We start from the raw sequence: 20,365 nt of genomic DNA on the forward strand, positions 1-20,365 counted from the left end.
GCCATAGCTCCACGGTTTCAAACTAATCAAAAGCAACCAGGGCTCGGGACCAGACCAAGACGCCCCGCGCTGACACGACCCGGCGATGTCACTTGATGTCACTCCAGCCTGGAGCGAAGCAGCCGGGCACCAGCTTCCACTGCGCACCCTCGTTATGGGTCCACTTACCATGTCCTTTGGGGGTCTCAGGACACCGAGACCACCACTACTTCCCTGGACCTCTGCCCGTTCAGGGACCCACGGAGGGGACTGTGAGTCTAGCAGGCAAATAATTAACGCTACCTCTTTCTGAATAAGTTAACACTGAACTCCATCCCTGTGTCTTCCCCAGGCCGGTAAAGCCCGCCCGAGAGCGCCGACCCCTCCCAGGCGAATGAGCCCGTCCCGCAGAGAAGCCCGTCCACGCAGAGATGCACATGCGGCCGATGTCACCGGAGGACGGAGTGTGTGTGCCCCGCACAGGCTCTGGTCGGAAGACGGGGCTCGCCCCCTCTTTTTAATGAACACCTCTAAAAACATACACACCTCTTCCAGAGCTCCGCACCCCTCCGGCCCGCCATCACCGCTTTAGAGCGGAAACAGTGCGACCTCTTCCGCCCCGCCCCCCCCCGCCACCGGTGCGCGGGGACACCCGCCGCACCCCACGTATGCCCCAGCGAGGCCTGCGCGCCAGGCGTTCCGGGGCCTCGCGGCGGACACGCAGAGGAGGGTGCCCCACCGGGGCTGCAGCCCCTCCAGGCCCCTCCTGCGCTGCCCAGCTCTCACCGCGTGTTCGCGGTGGGCTCCTGTCCGGTCCCCGCTCTGGCCACCTCTTGCTGCCCCCCCCCCACTCTGCCGTGTGACGGGTAAGTGGACAAATACCCAAAGAGCTGTAACGAGTGAAAAGAACGCGACTTTGTGCGCCCCACAGCCTTGCGGGTGTCTGCTCTGCAGCCGCGCCCCGGCGGCGCCGAAGGCACCTCCAGCTCGGCGGGGACACCCCGCCCCCATGAGCCCTGCTAGCCTTCGAGAACGGGCGGGCCACATCGACTGCATCACACTCAGAAAAAGTGAGACAGAATTTATCTTGAGAAACTTAAATATTACAGTAAACTTGTAAAAAGTCTTCAAAAGCAATAAATAAGCTTATTTTTTGCTGGTAAATTCTTCTTATAAAACCAGAATTTTTCATGTGCTGAAAACGATTAGAGATCCCTGTTAAGTGTGAATGTCAGCTGTTCTCATCCGAGAGCAACACACTTGGTTCAGGAAAACCACTTGTAAAATGTTTCCCTTATCACAGACGGCCGTTCCGAAGCAACGATCACACAAACAGAAGGGCGCCGTGAGGGTGCCCGCCCCGCCCCGCCCCGCCCCACAGTGGGCTCTGCCCCGCCGCCAGTGGGGCAGGGTGGGGGGTGCCCGCTGGCCCTCTCTCTGCGGGCCGTGTGCTTCGTTCGCTCTGGCGCAAACAGCCCGAGTGCCGCAGTCCCCGGCTGGCCGGTCCGGAGTGAGCAGGCAGCTCCACTAAACCGCATCAGCAAAACCTTAAAAGATTAATTGTCAATTGCAATACTACCCAATTTACATTAATTGACCAATGTTTCCATCCAAGAAGAGTTGCTGATATTCATTGTCCTCGGGATTTTACTGGAAGAACTTCATGCCTTAAATGTGATTGAAATAAGTGCTGAAAAGGGCTCTATGTCAGGAATGAATACTGCTCCTTAACTCTTTGAATTTTAATTTAAAGTACAGATTCAGACACTAGAAGATTTGTGTTTGTTTGTCTGTAACCATTTTCAATCCCCAGGGTACACTTAGTAAAGTGTATCCGCACCTAAATATTGGCATCTTTAATGACTCTTTCCGATGCCCCTCCCATTACACAGATATTCTGCATTTCTAATTTGCGTGGTACACAGGCAACCAATGTGCATAATTGCACTGCAAACGGAAGCGTGCTCGCTACTTTAGTGAAATTAGAATTCAGTGAAGGTTATAAAAATATTAAACTTAATATCATATTACAGGAAGCCTAAGTATTTTTGATGGGCCCATAATTTTACCACTTCACCTGCTATATCCGCTGGCAAACATGGTTTGGAATATTAATGGAAAACTCCCTCATTATTAAACTGCAGTATTAAAAAAAAAATCCACAACCACTAACAGCTTACCACAAAGACATTTTCAGAAATTATCTACCTTAAAAATATTTTCCCACTAGACAGTTCAGAGAACAGATTTAATTTTGTACAACCCCCCACTGTTTCAAACAACTCATTAATTCAAAAAGTTCTGTTTTCTTTGCATTTAAAATCTCAGGGGGGAAAAAAATCCAATCTCCTTTTCTCCGATCTCCATTTAACTGTGCCGATTTTGCTGAGATCCAGACCTGAATAATTCAAAACCATCTCTGGTAGATGGTGTGTATCAGGTGTAAGTGGCCAGAACCACGGCCTTCCGGTCCACCTGCCGAGAGCGGAAGCACCTGTGCCCCTCCCACTGCACAGCCTCACCCAGGGGGTCCAGAAGGGGGTCCAGAAGGGGGTCCAGAAGGGGCTCCTCATGGAAGGAGGGGAGACGAGCCCCTGAGCAAAACAAAGAACAAGGAAAAGCTCAAATCACGGACCGAGTGACCAGCTCCAAAATGACAAAGTTCATAAAACAGAGTTGTTGTTGTTGTTTGTAAGAACCCGATGAGGTGATTTTTCATCTTCTGAAGGAAATAGCATGCAAGGTCAGAATCTGGACTTTTGACAAAAAGAAAATGTAAGTTTCACAGCGTGTGTCTTCAAAGACAGACATGCGACAGCTGGAGGTTCTCCCTCCCGTGTCGCACCTTCAGTCCCTCGGGCCAGCCCCGCAGCTCCAGGGGTGGGTGCCACCGGTCCCCCTTCCTCTGCAGCCCCTGCCCTCCCCGAGAATGGCGGGTAATCTCCCCTAACAGCGGTGCGCCCTGAGGGTGTTCGGGAGTGGGAGAGGAACAATGCCTGAGTGGCGCCCTTTGCAGGCAGGTGGCGGTGCGGGTGTGTCGCGGGCAGCGCCGCGCTGGTAGTATCTGCAGTTGACTCGACGGCCGCCTTTCCATAGGTTCTATCTGAAAACCCACTAGCGGCTTTTCACTATACAACAAGTGCAAAAAATATAAAGAAAAAAACACAAATTTCTTCTTAAAATTAGAAAAAGCCCCTAAGTTACTGAGATGTATGCAATTAGAGTGTTTCTAAAAAGGCAACGCAAGCACGCACACTCCACCCCCCACCGGCCAGTTCCCGTGGCGGCTGGCAGAAGCCCTTCTCTGCAGCGCCTCCAGCCGAGGGCGCACGGCAAACGCTCCGAACTCGCCTGGTTGCGGATGAGAAAGCTACAGCCCAGAGAGGTTGATGGCCTGGCCAAAGATCGGCCAGCAAGTTAAACGGCACAGCTGGGCTTCCTAGTCAGGTTTCTGGGGACCCCAAATCCAGTGACCTCTGAGCTGAGTGGATGAGACCACGCTTGGCCACGAGTGCACCCGGGAAGAAGCGAAGGCTGGTCTCTGGACAATCTGCGTGGCTGGCCTCCTGAGGACGGCCTCTTTCCCTAAGGACCCGGGTACACCGCGTGTTCCCCGAGATGGCATCACGTAACTGCATTTCAGAGGACCCTTGAAAAAGCACAGTGCCTTCAACCCCAAGATATGAATGTCTAATAAACGATACAGTAAAACTGCAGCACATGGGCGCCAGCCCCCTGTGCCCATGGGCGAGAGTGTCCCAGAAACGCAGCGACATCTGGCCTCACCCACACGCAGCTCGAGCACTGAAACAGACACACACCGAATAAAAGCTAAGGAATCCTTGTCCGTGTGCAAACAGCTCCTGTCTCATCTAGGAGGAAGACCCGCAGAGGCACGGATATTTCATGACTCAACCGCTTCCCCCAAGTCCAGTCCACGCTGAGCCTGGGCACTGCACGTCTGGTACCCGCCTGCCCGCGAGCGGAGGCCTCCCTGACACTGCCGAGGCAGCTCGGAGCCTCTGGACCGGGAGCCAGGGCACCTGGCCCCTGGCATCAACTCTGCCACTCATCACCCAGGGACTCCAGATGACCACGTCCGCCCTCTGGACCTTTAGTTCTCATCTGCCCCAAGAGGCCACCCCCGCAGTGTCCTGGTCTTCCTTCAGCAGTAATCATAAATCAAAACAAGTGCCCGGGGTCAGTTATTACTTTAAAAAGCATTTCTGTGATGGAGAGGGATAGATCTTTCTAGAAGACACACACACACACGCACACACACACAGAACATCAGCAAGCACAACTACACTGTACAACTGCCTGTTGAGATTATTTTATCCAGAAAGCCGTGTTGCTACTCCCGTATTTACTGCGAAAATTGGTCATTCTCATCTACTGACAACCTCTGCTCAAATGTGGTATGGGCAAGGAGATCGGTGGGGAAGAAAAGTCAACGGAAGAAGGGAATGAAAGATGTGGCTGCCCTTGATTTCAACAGAAAAATGGAAACCAATGTGGGTTTTTATTTATTTTTCAAGACTTTATTTATTTTTAGAGAGAGGGGAAGAGAGGGAGATAGAGAAGGAGAGAAACATCAATGTGTGGCTGCCTCTCGCACGCCCCCCAAGGGGACCTGGCCGACACCCCAGGCATGTGCCCTGACTGGGAATCGAACCGGAGACCCTTTGGTGTGCAGGCCGGCGCTCAATCCACGGAGCCACACCAGCCAGGGCCCCTCCCTCCCTTCAGTCTTGCAGCGCGCTCCCACTCCCAGGCAGAGCCTGGCCTTCGGAGCCAGGCACAGTAACCCACGTCCTGCGGTCCCGGGCCTGTTTCCTGAGCCCTCCATCGCCGGTGCCCTCCTCCCAGGGCAGACGGCAAAAATTACGGGGGAGAACATGTGCACTGGCCCAGCACGCTGCAGACCCTCAGTGAGTATGTGGGCTCCTACCTCCTGACCTCTCCTGGATAAGAAGTCAGTTCGAGGGTGCAGACCAGATCGCGCAGCCTCCGGGAGAAGCGCACGGGGACAGCTGGTGCAGGTGCGCCGCGACGAGGGAGACCAACAGATGCAGGGAGCAAGAGTTTGCAGAGCGATCAGATAATGAAACACCTCCTATCCTTCCAAAGAAGTGAGTCATTTTCTTCTAGGTGTCAAGTGAATAGCCAAATGTATCACAATCAAAATCTGTCATGGAAAAAGCCAGCCAGGTACCCATTCCGAATGAGTAGTGGCTTCTAATGCTACGGAACCCGCTGGGACACGGTCTCCTGGCACTCAGAGGATAAACACACACCCCCGCGGCTCCTTCACAAGCACAAAAGCATTCTTGGGTCCAGACGTTCTAATAAGCTGAAAGTTTATTTCATTTCTAAAATACATTCGACTCAAACCCATCACTTACATCCCCTTAATTCTGAAATCCAATTCTCGGTTTGGGCACTTTACCAGCATCTTTTCAAAAGTTTGACTTGGGAAAATGCACGCACTCTCCGACGGAAGGGGAAAAAGCCATCAGACATGCACAAAACTCACACCCTTGACTATATTCCAATTTCCTCGGCCCTCGTCTCCCCGAGCTTCTCACAACCAGTAAAGTGCAGTTACCAATCATTGGAAATGACACGAGCTTAATGTCAGAAATCATTTAGCTTAAATAAGAAAATAACTCCATTTAGCTTTCTCCCGCAAAGTAAAATTAAGTTTGTTTAGCCCTTTTTTATTTATTGCCAAAGGGCAGATTTAATTTCAAGGGAGTGAAAACCAAACTCATTCTGGAGTCTGAAGTTACCACTTTAATTCTGCTCTACCCACGGAGGCACAAAGGCTGTAGGCATTAAACCGAAGAAGCTTTGGCTGTGGAAGAACGACAGGTGAGTGGGGCCCACTGGGCTGGGAGGGCTGGGGAGAGACGTCCGCCCTCCTGCTCCCCTGCACTGCCAGCAGGAGCTCCAAGAAACCCCACCGGCTCCCGGGGCCTCGGCAGCCCGCCCCTCCAGCCTCCAGGCTCCGGACTTACCGGACACATTAATCGAGGCCCCCGCGTCGATGATCCCGCTGTTGGGCCTCACGCAGTACCTGCGTGGTGCCGTGGTCTTCACTTTGAAGCACACGTTGCGGTCTGTCGGGTTGGCGAGCTTCAGGTTGGTGGTGACAACGTCGGTGAAGGGACCTACAGAACGAGAGACAGAGACTGACCGGGGCGCCTCGCGAGGAGAGTTCAGAGACGGGTGTACAGTCCAGGCTTGGGCGGGTCCGGAACACGGCCAGGGAAGGAAGACTCGAGGCCGACCGGATCCCACCGCCGCAGCAGAGGGGAGCTGAGGGGAGCGCACTCGCGAGGACAGCTGAAGTCCACGGCGTCCTTGCCGTGCCACCGTGCCACCGAGCAGGTGCTCGGACAGGCCTCCCGGCCGGGGGGCTCCTGGGGCCACAGGGGCGGGAGCCGCGCCACCGTCCCTGTCCGCGTGTCCAGACTAGCGGTGGTCGTCGGGCGCTGCCCCGGAGGCTGGGCCCCGGCCCGCGCCGAGCGCCGGCGGCAGAGCGTGCGGACAGCGGCAGCGCGAGAAAGGCCTGGAGGTGCCCTGGTCCGCACGCACGGGACCGCGTCCCGACGACGACGCGCAGGCCCCAGGCGCCGCAGTCCCGCGGGGCGGCCACCCCTGCGGCGTCCTGGGCCAGCCACCCAGGCTGCTGGGGAGACTGGGACGGGGCTCGGTGCCCTCGGGGTGCATTTTATTGTTATTCATTCATTTTCCACTTTGTTAGATTTTTTAATTAAAAAAGTAAAGCATGCTTCCTACCACAAGCCAAACGATAAAAGATGTACGAAGAGGAAGGTAATAAGCTTCCCTTGCCCCCCGAGGTGACAACGTGGGGGACTTTCCACACCGTCCATGTTCACGCGAACAGTGCGTGCATGCGTGGGGGGGGGGGACAAAAACAGGACCGCGCTGCCCACGACACCCTGACGCCTGCTTCTCCGCTGCGTGCCGATCCGTGGCGAACACCTGACTGCCGGGTCACTGAGGAGTCGGGCGGGAAGTGCGAACTGCAGGACCTCTTAGGCCCGTCTCAAACGTCTGCCTCTTCACCGTGTGAATCCGCGGTGTCTTGTTTCTCCAGGCGCGCTCTTCACAGTTACGAGGAGGTGGGGAGGGGTGGGCAGGGGCGCGCCCACCACCTAAAGCGTACACAGAGCTGCTTCACGAGGTGTTCCCTAAGAAACCAGCCGGCCCCGACACTCGAACCCACAACCTGAAAACTTTGCAATGAGACTCTCAAGCCCCCGAGGACAAGGGTGATACTCTCCGGGCTCCTGTATCGCTGGGGCGGTTCCTGGCATCTAGGAAAGGGGTGTGTCTCTATGGAGACACATACACAGAGATGCACGCACCAAGGAGGAAACTACCTCATAGATTACCGCTAGCTAAATTAAAATCTCAGGCTGCTTTCGCTCCTCCAGAGGTGCTCAGGGGATGAAAAATCAATGTGATATGGGCTTAACTTAAATATAAATTAAGAAATCAATAATGATAGAAAGGAAAAACGAAAAAGAAACTCCATTCCGAACTCAAACAAGCCACCGCAAACTACGGCAAAGCTGATTCGGAGACCGTGACTCTGCTCCAGTGTGACTGATGTGCGCCTTAGGGGACAGTCCAGGCAGCGCACGGACTTCACATCTGCTTGTGTGGGACCGTCTGCAGGAAACGCCAGGCGAAGCCAGCGACCCGCACCCCGCCGGCCGTGCTGCACACAGACGCACACCTCTGGTCCCCAGCACCTGCGGCCCCGGCGCCCCGCGGGTCAGGGCCACACCCCTCGCACCTGGCGTCCTCACACTCACTTGCACTGCAGGTGACCTTCCTCCGGCCTCTCACGCCCACTTCCACGGGCAAACGTCAGGTCTTCTGAGGTGGATTAAGTGCCACGCTCAACTGTAGTGTTTATGCATTTCCTACCATTTCATGTGTGCAAAAGTGTGCTACTGCTTTTACTGGTTCCGCGTCCTTGTGCGTGTGTGCACGCGTCCAACGAAGTTTAAGAACAAAGGTGTGTGTGTAGCATGTGTGTATGTAGGAAAGGGAAAGGGAGGAAGAGAAACAGATGTCCTAGTGAGACCACAACTGGTCACTCTCGCACACACGCCGACGGGGACCAGACCCCCTACCCAGGCGCACGCCCCACCCAGGAGCTGCACGGACGACCTCCCCCTTTGTGGGCGGTGCCCGGCCACACTGGCCGGCTGGGGCCCAAGTTCCTCAGTGCACCGAGCTTCGCCCCCCTCACGAGTCCTGTGGGTTGTACGCGCTGTTTTGTGCGGAGTGGTCATTTTCAGGAATGCCCACGTCACATTAGAACGGAGCCCACTCTATCAGTGGACCCTCTGTCGGCTCACCTTCCCCGTAGGTCCTGCCCCCGGTCCTGCTCGCGGGAGCTGGCGAAGCCCTGAGAGGGAGGCGCCGCGCCGGTGCGGCTGCGGCCAGATGTGGGGCACGGCGGGGCCTTGGCGGTGCGTCACCAGCGGACTCCAGCACAAACCACCCTCTCTGCACACCCTACGCCGTCACCCCGTCGAGAACTACAAGTTTATGCACGAGGGCAGGCACCCTGTGGCCCGAGAGGATTTTCAGCTACCCTGAGGGACAGCCAGATGCTGACCACACTCCCTCCGTGGATCAAGTTCTTGGCACGAAGGGCGAAACAGGACGCCTGGTGCTGAGGCAGGGGCCGGGGGTGCAGCCGCCCTGCCCTGCCCCGCCCTGCCCTGCAGGCGTGCAGCCGCCTCGGCACTCGGGGGGACGGGCGGGCTCCGCCAGCCTCGGCTGCTGTGGGCGGAGATCACGTCAGCGGCAGTGAGAGAAAGGAGATACTGCTGGACACAACTCCAGTTCTCAGGGTCAAAGAGAAGAAACCCAGAGACACACTCACCCCAACCACACCCCCCCCCTCCCCCGGCCCTCACCCGGACTCCGCGTGGGCCTCGCTCCCCCTCCAAGAGCCTCACAACGACACCAGGGGAAGAAGACTGACAAAAGTGTGTGTCTTTACGACGACGCACCGAGAAAGGGGTGGGCTTTCGGATACAAAGCCGCAGGGTAAGGAAGGAGCTCCTCGCCGACAGTGCGAAGGTGGTTTGCACACAGACTCTCAGGTCTTCACGCTTTCCGGACGCGAGCGGAAGTCATCGGTCTCCACCAAGCGCTGCCTCAAGGACACGGAGGCGTCTTCAGACCACAACGCCCACAATCGGAAATTACCCACAGACACTAAACCCCCAGATTTTCCTGGGTTTGCAGTCTACGGGGGGCGTCACACAGGGACGCTGGCAGGAGGCCCTCGGATGAAACGGAGAGTCCCCGCGTCCCGCCGGTTCCAGGGCCTCTTCCCCCCACCCGCCCTGCCGGCTGGGGGCCTGGAGTTTCAAAATACAGGGGAGTCCTGAACATCACAGATAGGTCCTGCCACTTTAAGAAAAATGACATATAAAGAAACCAATTTTGCCACAGGCTAATTGATATAAACAAGAGGTCAGTTCCTATGGCATCTCATCAACATTATAGCGAAAGTACCTTGAACAAAACGACATTAATTGAGGAGCTGCTGTATCTGTTTATCCCTTAACACTGACCTTTTCTTCCAGGTACTCCATAAAAAGGGAAACCAAATTTAACTGTAAAGACTAAGCTGTTTTTGGAAACTCCCCCAGTTAATCTATTATACAGCGATCTAAATACTGACTGTTTCAATCTGTACGAATCACATAAAAAGTAATCTAAATTATTAAAAGATACTACTTGTGGTAATAAGAAAAAATAAATATCCCAGATTGCTCCTCAACACTCAATCATGGGCCTTAAGTACTGAGGATTTCTTGGGCTTTCATAGGTTTTCATTTGTAAAAGTCTGGAGGGAAATATACTGAAAATACAGGGCCCAGGAGAAGTAAGGCCGGCTTGAGTGTGGTTGGCAGGGTCATAGTATGGGCGTGGTAATTTACAGTTTTCATGTGAACATTTCACCTAAAACAACATTACGCTGTGCGTGAATGTGATATTGTTATGTTACAGAATTGCATGCTTATGATTTTGTGATGAGAGATTTTGTAATTAAAAAGGGATTTCATTTGTACCGGACCCTGTATATGCAAGTGAGCAACGTGACTGGTAAAACAGCAAAGTCTCACGAGAAAAAAAATCACGACATTTTATAAAAACAGGCCAACCCTTCTCTCCCCACCCCTGGCAATTTACTCGAAGACTTTTATTGAAAATAAATTCTATTCAATTTGAGTAATTATAGGAAATAAACCATGTTAGACTTCTCCTTTTCCCCTGTATTAATGAATTAGAATATACAAAAACCTCAATAAAAATGATGTAAGGACTTATGAGCATCATTCAGATTTTTACTAGTCACTTTCGTTCCATAAAACTGCCATTTCCATTAAAGCATCATGTAAAAAATGGGGTTTTACTATACCAACATGCATATTTATCACCAGTGAGTTTGAACAGCGCTTATACAGTGCAGAGTCAATTTTACAAACTGAAATCTCCTTCCCAAGTTAGACTTGTTTCTTTTTAGAGATGAAAAAGGTGATTAGGTATCTCTAGCACATACTTTTAATAATTTTTCTTTCTAATCTTCTATTCTGATTTCAGATGTTTATATGAAATTAGGAACTAAGCATCGAAAATGTGAAACAGAGGTCAAAAAATGAAGCAACAGGATTTTGGAAGAAGCTGGGACCGTTACGCACATTTTTAGTCTTTCTTCCTTTGGACGACGGGACCGACGGCCTCCAGGGCCTGCAGGGCGCGTGCTCGCTGGGGGCGCGCTCTCGGGGAGCAGACGGGGACGAACGCCGTCAGGGAGCCCCACCGAGTCCCAACTCCTCCACGACCGGGGAGCGAGGCCACCCGCTCAACCCAGGGTTCCGCCCGGTTTGGAGATGAAGCCTCCGAACCTCTGGCTGTAGAGCTCTGCGGGGGCTGAGGCGTCAGGAGACACTCCCAGCCCCACTGAAGAGTTCACTGGAGAGACCCACAGGCTCCTAGAACTTACACAAAACCACCCACCCAGGAATCCGCACCGGAAGGGCCCAATTTGCCTGTGGGTACAGGGGGAAGTGACTGAAAGTTGGTGGAGGGCCAAGCAGGCGACATTGTATCCTCTCAGACCCCTCCCCCAAGACAGCACCACAACCCAGAACGTGGTTTGCCCCACCCAGGTGAACACCTAAGGCCTCGCCCCTTAGTACCTAACAGGTACGCTGAGACAAAAAAATACGGCCCAAATGAAAGAACAGATCAAAGCTCCAAAAATAGAACTAAGTGGTAAAGAGATAGCCAACCTATCAGATGCACAGGTCAAAACACAGGTAATCAAGATGCTCACAGAAATGGTTTAGAATGGTTGCAAAATGGAGGAAAAAGTGCAGGCTATGCAAAGTGAAATGAAGAGAAATATACAGGGAACCAACAGTGGGGGGAAGGTAATCGGGACTTATATAAACAAACATTCAACCAGAACAGAACGAAGAAACAAGAATTCAAAAAATTGAGGAGAGGCTTAGGAACCTCTGGGACAACTTTAAATGTTCCAACACCTGATTCATAGGGGTGCCAGAGGAAAAGAAGAAGAGCAAGAAATTGAAAACTTATTTGAAACATAATGAAGGAGAACTTCCCCAATCTGGCAAAGGAAATAGACTTCCAGGAAGTCCAGGAAGCTCAGAGACTCCCAAAGAAGTTGGACCCAAGGAAGTACACACCAAGGCACATCATCATTACACTACCCAAGACTAACAATAAGGAGAGAATATTCAAAGCAGCAAGAGAAAAGGAGACAGTTACCTGCAAAGGAGTTCTCATAAGACTATCAGCTGATTTCTCAAAAGAGACCTTGCAGGCAAGAAGGGGCTGGAAAGAAGTATTCCAAGTCATGAAAGGCAAGGACCTACATCCAAGATGACTCTATCCAGCAAAACTATCATTTAGAATGGAAAGGCAGATAAAGTGCTTCCCAGATAAGGTCAAGTTAAAGAAGTTCATCATCACCAAGCCCTTCTTATATGAATGTTAAAGGGACTTATCTAAGAAAAAGATGAATAAAACTATGAACAGTAAAATGAGAATAAACTCACAACTATCAACAACTGAACCTAAACAGAACAAAAACGAAACCTAAGCAAACCACTAGAACAGGAACAGAATCACAGAAATGGAGGTCACACGGAGGGTTATCAGTGGGGGAGGGGAGAGGGGAGAATGGGGGAAAAGGTACAGGGAATAAGAAGCATAAATGGAAGGTACAGAACAGACGGGGGGAGGTTAAGAATAGTATGGGAAATGGAGAAGCCAAAGAACTTTTATATACGACCCATGGACATGAACTAAGGTGGGGGGATGCCAGTAGGAGTGGGGTACAGGGCAGAGGAGAATAAAGGGGAGGAAAATGGGACTATAATAACATAATCAATACAATATATTTTTAAAAGTTTTTAAAAATTTAAAGGAAAAATAGCAGAGCAGAATTTTTAAAAATAATTTATTTATTTTTAGAGAGAGGGGAGGGGAAGGAAAAAGAGGGAGAGAAGCATCAATGTGTGGTTGCTTCTCAAACGCCCCCACTGGGCACATGGCCCTCAGCCCAGGCATGCACCCTGACTGGGAATCGAACCAGCAACCATTTTGTTGGCAGCCCAAGCTCAGTCCACTGAGCTACACCAGCCAGGGCATAACAGAATTTTTTTTAAGGGTTAAATATTTAATTTTATTTTTACTCAACCATTCAACTAGAAAGATTATATATATTTATACATACACACGTATATATCTGTCCGGGAAAAGTCCAGCCATTGTTATTACGACGAGAACCATTTGCACGACATCCATGTAACCTGGCAGCCAAGGAGAGTGGACTGGAATGCGCACGCGTGAACAATGACGACTTCACTGTGCTAGTCAGTGGGGCTGTAGACGCCGCTGAGTGAGCATGTGTGCTGTGTGGCCGTCACACTCAGAATGACTGAGTAGAGAAATGAATCTGCATCCAATTTTGCATTAAAAGCTTGAACATTCCTCCGTGGAAACTATTCTGATGACTCAGAAGGCTGCAGCTATGGGCAACTGGTGATGGGCAGCTTCACCACAATGACACGCCCGCTCACGCATCACGTCTCGTGCAGAGTTTTCTGGTGAAACATCAAATCACCCAGGAGACTCGACCCCACTACAGCCCAGATTTGACACTGTAACTTCTGGCTTTTCCCCAAACTACAATCACTTTTGAAAGGGAAGAGACTTCAGACCATCAGCGAGGTTCAGGGAAACACGACGGGGCAGCTGATGGTGAGAGGGAGGACTGTGTGGGGTCCCCAGGGGCCTACTATGAAGGGGACAGAGGCATCGCTCTCCTACATACAACGTTTCTTGTACCTTCTTCAATAAGTGTCTCTATTGTGCATATTACCTGACTGGATACTTTCTGGACAGACCACACACACACACACACACACACACACACGTGTATATATATGTAACGCAAAACCACAGAACTACTAGAAGTTAACAACAACAACAACAAAAATTCTAAATAATCTTGGATTTAGCGATGACTTTTCTAATACAACACCAAAGGTACACTCCATGAAAGAAATAATTGATAAGCTCTACTTCATTAAAATTAAAAACATTCGCTCCATGATGGATACTATCAAGAGAGTAAGAAGAAAAGCAGGAAGCCCTGACCGGTGTGGCTCAGCGGGCTGGACACTGCCCCGCAAAGTGGAAGACTGGGGGTTCGGTTCCTGCTCAGGGCACACGCCTGGGCTGTGGGCGCCGTGCCCGGCCGGAGTGTGCGCGAGCCGTGCCCGATCCACGCTTCCCTCCAACGCTGACGCTTCTCATCCTCTCTCCCTCCCTTTCCCTCTCTCTAAGTATAAGTAAAATCTAAAAGAAGAGAAAAAGACAAGCAAGCCACAGACCGGGAGAAGATATTTGCAAAAGACATTATTTGGAAAAAGAAACCCGTATGTGATAAAGGACTGCCATCAAAAATATACAAAGAACTCTTAAAACACAACAATAAAAAAACAATCAGCCTAATTTAAAATTGGGCGAAAGATCTGAAGAGGCACCTCACCAAAGACACACAGATGGAAAGTAAAACACACAGATGGAGAAATATACAAATAAAAGATGTGGAACATGTCATTAGGAGGCTGCAAATTATAACAGGGATGAAACAACGAAATGCCAATAAACACTCACTAGCACAGCCCAAATCTGCCCGCCTGCTGCGGCGCAGTGGACTGGGTGTTGAGGGCTGGTCTGCGAGAGACAACAGACCCACCCTATCGGTCACACACTGATGCTTCTCTCCCTCGAGAATAAGTAATAAGCTCCCTCGAGAATAAGCTTCCCCCTCTCTCTAAAAATAAGTAAATAAAATCTTAAAAAAAAAAAAAGGAACGGCCAAAATCTGAAACGCTGAACACTGAACGCCAGCCAAGACACGGAACAGGAGCTCTCATTCGTTGCTGATGGGCATACAACGTGGCACAGACACTTTGGAAGACAGTTTGGCTGCTTCTTTAAAAACAAACAAACAACAACAAAAGCCCTTACCATACAACCCAGCCATCGGTCTCACTGCCTGGTATTTGTTCACACTGCCCAAACTGGGAGGCACCCGAGATGTCCTCCAGAAGCAGGTCTGGGGCTAAACCTCGGTCCATCCAGTGGGGTGTCATTCAGTGCTAAAATGGGCCATCGTGCTCAGACATGAGGAACCTTACATGCATATTACTAAAGAAGCTAATCTGAGAAGGCTACATCCTGCAGAACGTTCTGGAAAAGGAAAAGATCCATGGTTACCAGGGTTAAGAGGAAAAGAAAGGCTAAACAGATGGATAATGAATCTATTCTGTATGACACCATAGTGGTGAATACATATTACGCATTTGTCAAAATCCATGAAATACACAACAGCAACACTGCCCCTGATGCGGACCAGGGATCCTGGGTCACAGCGATGCGTCAGTGTGGGCTGACCGACTGGGACAAACGTATCAGGCTCGTGCTGGGTGCTGACAGTGAAGGGGCCAGCATGCGTGCTGGGGTCAGGGGCTTTTAGGAACTCTGTGCTTCCTGCTGCATCTTGCCACGAACCTTAAACTGCTCTAAATGCCCTCCCTCCTTTTTTTTTTTTAAGAGGAAGAAAAAAGAAGCTGGCCTTCATATTAATTCGCTTTTGGTAGCACCCCCAACATTTCTGATATTAAATATTATTGAAATTTTCAAATATGCATGTATATAAGTGAATAAATAACATATGTAAATGAGCGAGATGCTTTCTTTTGCATAGAGATTGCTTTCCTTTCCTTTTTCTAGAGTTCATAAAATTCTGGTGTTAGAAACATTCTTCCTTTGCATTATGCCTCCTGATGTAGCTACAATACTTTGAAACTCAAATTGTGTATGTTATCAAGTAAGTTATACACACCAATTTGATATATAATCTATCAGGTCTCAGCTTTCCAGATATAAACTTAGTTATTAGTTCCACAACAGTTTTTTTTTTTCACTGTGCATAAAAAGAGCTGTATTTTATACTCTTGCAAACACAATTTAGGTACAATATCTCTCCCTTCTTCAACCTTTCCAAAAAACAAGTTACCGTGTTTCACTTCAGCTCTGGAAAGATTACCTCCCGGGAAGGTAATAATGTGTCCCCAGAAGCCTAGGGCTGCGGATGGATTTTGTTAAGACAATAAAACCATGCTCGGGGTTTCAGTGCAGTATGCTCTGTGCATGGGAAGACCACATTAGGACGGGGGACGGACAGGGGAGAGCAGAATCTCACAGACACCCTTCTCACCGGCCCTCTGGCAGTCTGTTTTCATGCGGCGCGTGCTCCTGCTTCCTGCGCTCTCCACTCGTCTGCAATGCACCAACCCTCGCATATTTCTTCCCTTGTTTATGTAAGTCTTTCTCCTCCCGGAACATAAGCTCCACGAACAGAGACTCTTCTGTCCCCCTTGTTCACTACTGACAACCAGCACCCAGAACACTCCCAAACACACAGCAGACGCTCAGGAAACCGGCCGAACGAGGGGACGGCCACGCCGCACTTCTGTCTATTTTGAGCCGAGGCCCTGCATGCACGGCCGGGGGCCGGGTGCGCGGCCACGGAGGCTGCCACTGCACCCTCTCCAGCATCACCGCCCTTCGCATCTTCAGCACAGAGCTGAGGAGCGACTCACATCCCATGTGTCCCCATCCGGGGCAAACTTCCACGTGAGGCTGTTCCTGTCCCACTCATCCCTGGACGCCCTGAGCCCAGGACAGTGCGACCCGTGCATGACACGGGCGCAGCAGATGTGCACAGCGTGCAGCCACGCCAGCCTCCCGAGAGGCGGCCCGCCGCTGCCTCTGGCGCGCTTCCTGCAGCAGATGCCTGCTCTGGGACCTGGGCCCGAGGTCATGAGGAATCTGTGTTCACTACAGGTGGGAGGTGGTGAAAACGTTCCCCGTGTCAACAATGCTTTTATCGTTACTAGCCTACAATAACTTTGTTTAAAGTTGCCCCCTCTAAAAAATGGGAAAAGAAATCGCAGTAACAGATATTCAAAGAGGGCAAGCTCTTAAATAGCCATGAATTCAAGAGTAAGGACACTGGGAGGAGTTTTTTAAAAAAATCTATTTTCTTGATTGAATTGTTAGCTCACACATTAAATCAATGCTTTAGAAACAAATAAAGCTTTGCAACCAATGTGTTTTTAATGGCAGACATTGGATTCCAATATTTCAGCAGAAAGCCTAATTGTGGAGCTCTTATTTTGAAATAACCACACATAAAGAACCCTCACACAGACAGAACTTTCCTGGAGACATCTTGGACTGCGATGTGTTCTGAATTAATAAAGTAACCTCCTTGATATCCTCGGGAGACAGCCAGCAACTGAGAAACATCACACCCGTTATTACAGCAAGAGAAACCAGCACCGCGAGCACTCCCTAACGATGCCATTACGGGCACACCGGAAGCCGGCCTTTCAGACCACTCTCCCGCGCACCAGGCGCCTGGCTCCTCCGAGCAGCAGGAAACAAAGCCGGTCTGCCATGGGGGTAGGAAAGGCGGTATGGAGGCCCAGTGGGTGAGAGCACTACGGAAGATCTAAGATGGAACTCGGGAAAGCTACCCCAAAAAGTCATAATGCTAGACAACAAAGAACAGCCACGGAAACTAAAAGATACCTGTAGCTTATGCTAGTAGACAAACCATCATTATTCAGAATATATAAAGAACCCTGGTTAATAGTAAATGTGCTAAATCCCAAAAGGTGCCCTTTTTGTCACTGAATTCACCTAACATTCCTAATTTTTCTTCAAACAGTAAATTGCTTTAAAAAAATCACGGGCCGGCTTTCTGGGCGGTTTCTGGGGGGGTGCCCTCGGCCAGAGCTCCTCCTCCACATCGGACCCGCTCACTGCTTGTGGGCATGCGCTGTTTGTGAACGCAGACGGGTGCCACATGTGTATCTGCTGGTTTCAATTCTGTCATGTTTCACTTCCGGCCTTCGGCGTGGGTGTGGCAAACCGGGCTTTACTCTCAGTGACGCGCTGGCGACGGCGTGTCTGGTAGTAGCCGGGAAGTAATTCCGTAGCTGAGTTTGCACCCACTGCACACGGATCATTCCTCATTTGTGCCGTGACCCAAATTTCCAGATACCACGCCACAGAATAAAGTTCCTCATCGTTAGGTATAAAACAAGGTGCTAAATCCAATGGGAAAGAACGAACTAGGTCTGCATTCAGCAACAGGCGGGTCTCACGAACACGCTCAGCCACGCGTGCCACAGTGCTGCGTCACGCAAGGGAAGAAACACAACAGCAACCGTCACACCAGCTCCCTCTGCAGGGCAAAAAGAGAGAGGGGCGCAAAGGGGCAGATGCGGGGGTCAGACAAGTCTTTAATTCTCAGTGAAGTTTATTTACTAGAGAATGGTCTAAACAAGTATAACAAGTTACTAAGAGGTATTCTGAATTCAGGTGTTGTTTATTGTATTGTCTGTATTTCTCGGCACTTAACATCTTTTCCACGTAGGAAGAGCTACCTGCACTTCACGGAAGACCCAGGCAGTGTTCCTCCGGGGGGACCCGCTCGCCGGAGCGCCCGCCCGTGCGAGGCGCGGCCCTGAGCTGGGGGCGCTGGAGAGCAAGGGCCTGCACTGAGCACAGAGCAGCGGCAGTCGCGCTAGTTCAAGACCAACACGAACTTCAATTTTTGACCAAATCCACTGTAAGAACTTGGAAGACGAAAAGCCTTTACCCACGTACAGATAAATACTATGACTGTTTTTCTATAATGCAACACTTTTCCTAAATAGAAAAACAGCTACAAGTATTACGTGAGGACTCAGGTTTCACTCAGCAGTAAGACAGATTGTAGTGCAGCGCGAAGATTATTTTAAAACAACAGCACACCTGACTCGTATGAATTTTATACAGCATTTCTAAAAGGATCTTAGACTATTTAATAAACTGAATGTTTTCGATGCACAATCTTTACCCCACTAACAAACATCTAGTCATTTTTCTCTATTTAGAAGACCAAAATTTGTGATTACAATGATCATAAAATAAACAAAAAGATAAGCAATATTCCACTCCAAATAAAATCCCACCTAAATCAGACGGTGGCAAAGCACGAGTCATTTCGTTCCGACGAAGCAGGAGCCAGCACAGGCGCTGGGGAGGGGCATGAGCGATGAGGGGAGGAGGCCCCGGGCTCTCGAGCCTGTGGCTGTGGTTTCAGCTGGACTGAGTTATGGACGAACAGTGTGCACCGGGCACACACAGTTGTTGCCGGTGGAGGTGAGGACGTCCCCCACAGGTCGGACCCTCGGTGGGGGTGACAGACTCCCACCAACGGCGGCGTGTCCCAACACGCAGCAGACACACGTGAGGCACGCCACGCGTGCACTCCGTGCGCCCAGGGGCCAGCGTGAGTTTTCGGTTTGTGAGCAGTGCGGAACGGCAGGACGGGGTGGCGGTCCGTGCGTGACCTGTCCTGGCTCCCTTGCAGGGAGAACCTGCGTGGCTGCGCGGGTGCGCGGCACGACCGACCAGGCCCACAGCTCCTCAAGCCAATTCAACAGGGGCCCGGGGAGCATTCTGTATGTTCCCTGCCTTCTCCTTCAACAGTCATACTCATTCTCCAAAGTTCTGCTCAAATGCCTTCTCTTTGGAAGAGGCGTACCTAACCCCTCAGTCAGAAAAAAACTGCCCCTCCCCGCCCCGTGCCCCAGCCACGGGCAGAGGACCTGCACCTCCGGGCGGACCACGCCTCCCGGTTCACAGTGTCCACACTGCACCCCGCGACGTGCCACTCCCGTGCCCAAACCCACTGCTTCCCGACTCGGGAGAAGCAGCTGCTGTTCACCAGAACGCCTGGCCTCCAGTGGTCACCCTGGTCCTCTCCCCTCCTCTCCCGCCGCCCCACACTTAACCGGCAGCAAGCTCTGCCCACTCCGCCTCCAGGATGGAAGCACCTCTTAGCGCCCGCTCTCCACTGCCGCCACGCTGGTCCCCGCCAGAGTCTCTGCGGGGCTCTCCTGCCCGGGTGCCCGCTGTGCCTAGGGCTTCCACACGGCACCCCGCCCCCAGACCTCCCCCACCCACACCAGCCGTGTCCTCCGAAAGACGGACCCCTGCTCACAGTCCTCCGCAGCCCCCATCTCCCGGCAGGACCCACAGTCCTCCCCGAGGCCTGGAGCCAGCAAAGCCCCCCGGCCGCCTCTCGGAGCCCACCCCTCTGGTACTGCTCCATCCCTCCACGGCGGGAACAATGACCTTGTTGGCCCTCGAATACCCAGGCTCGTGGCCACCTTGGGGCGTGGCACTCGCCTCTCCCTCTGTCTGGAAGGCTATTCCCCCAAACACAAGTGTGACTTGCACACTCATTTTACACAGGGTCTCTGGTTCAGACGTCACCTTCTCAGAGGCAGGGCCCACCCACATGTCCTGTGTCTTTGGGGCACAACCTGCTCCCAAGCAAGCCCTTTACCCTGCAGCTCCCTCGTTCAGCACCCCCAACTCCGCAGCACCCCGGTTCCGTGCCCCCTTTTCATTCGGTGCCCGCCTTCCCCAAAGGGTATGCTCCTGAGGGAAAGGTTTCATCGTGGTCTGTCAAGTTCTGGAACGGTGCTCGGCACTGCGCGGGCACCCAGTGACCGGCACGCAGAGTGCCAGGTACCGCCCTAGGCCTCTGGCTAGAGCCACCCCTGCTGCCCCTGCCCGGAGCCCTGGGAAGACAGGACACGGGCCTGGGGGCCGTTCCAGAACCCCCCAGGGCTGACGAGAACGAGTCTCT

At 51.7% G+C, this 20,365-nt stretch overlaps 1 protein-coding gene across 1 annotated transcript in view; it reads right to left on the reverse strand.

Annotated features, from left to right (window-relative positions):
- The window catches only part of VAPB (VAMP associated protein B and C), a 49,649-nt gene that overhangs the window by 15,633 nt on the left and 13,651 nt on the right, over positions 1–20,365 (reverse strand). Inside the window, exon 2 of the mRNA XM_045833535.1 lies at positions 6,000–6,152. Within this exon, the coding sequence (XP_045689491.1) occupies positions 6,000–6,152 (153 nt within the window). The remainder of the gene's footprint in view (positions 1–5,999; positions 6,153–20,365) is intronic.

Source organism: Phyllostomus hastatus, unplaced genomic scaffold (genome assembly GCF_019186645.2).
Source record: "Phyllostomus hastatus isolate PE091 unplaced genomic scaffold, TTU_PhHast_1.1 phas_contig_17, whole genome shotgun sequence".
In the NCBI taxonomy this organism is placed as follows: Eukaryota; Metazoa; Chordata; class Mammalia; order Chiroptera; family Phyllostomidae; genus Phyllostomus; species Phyllostomus hastatus.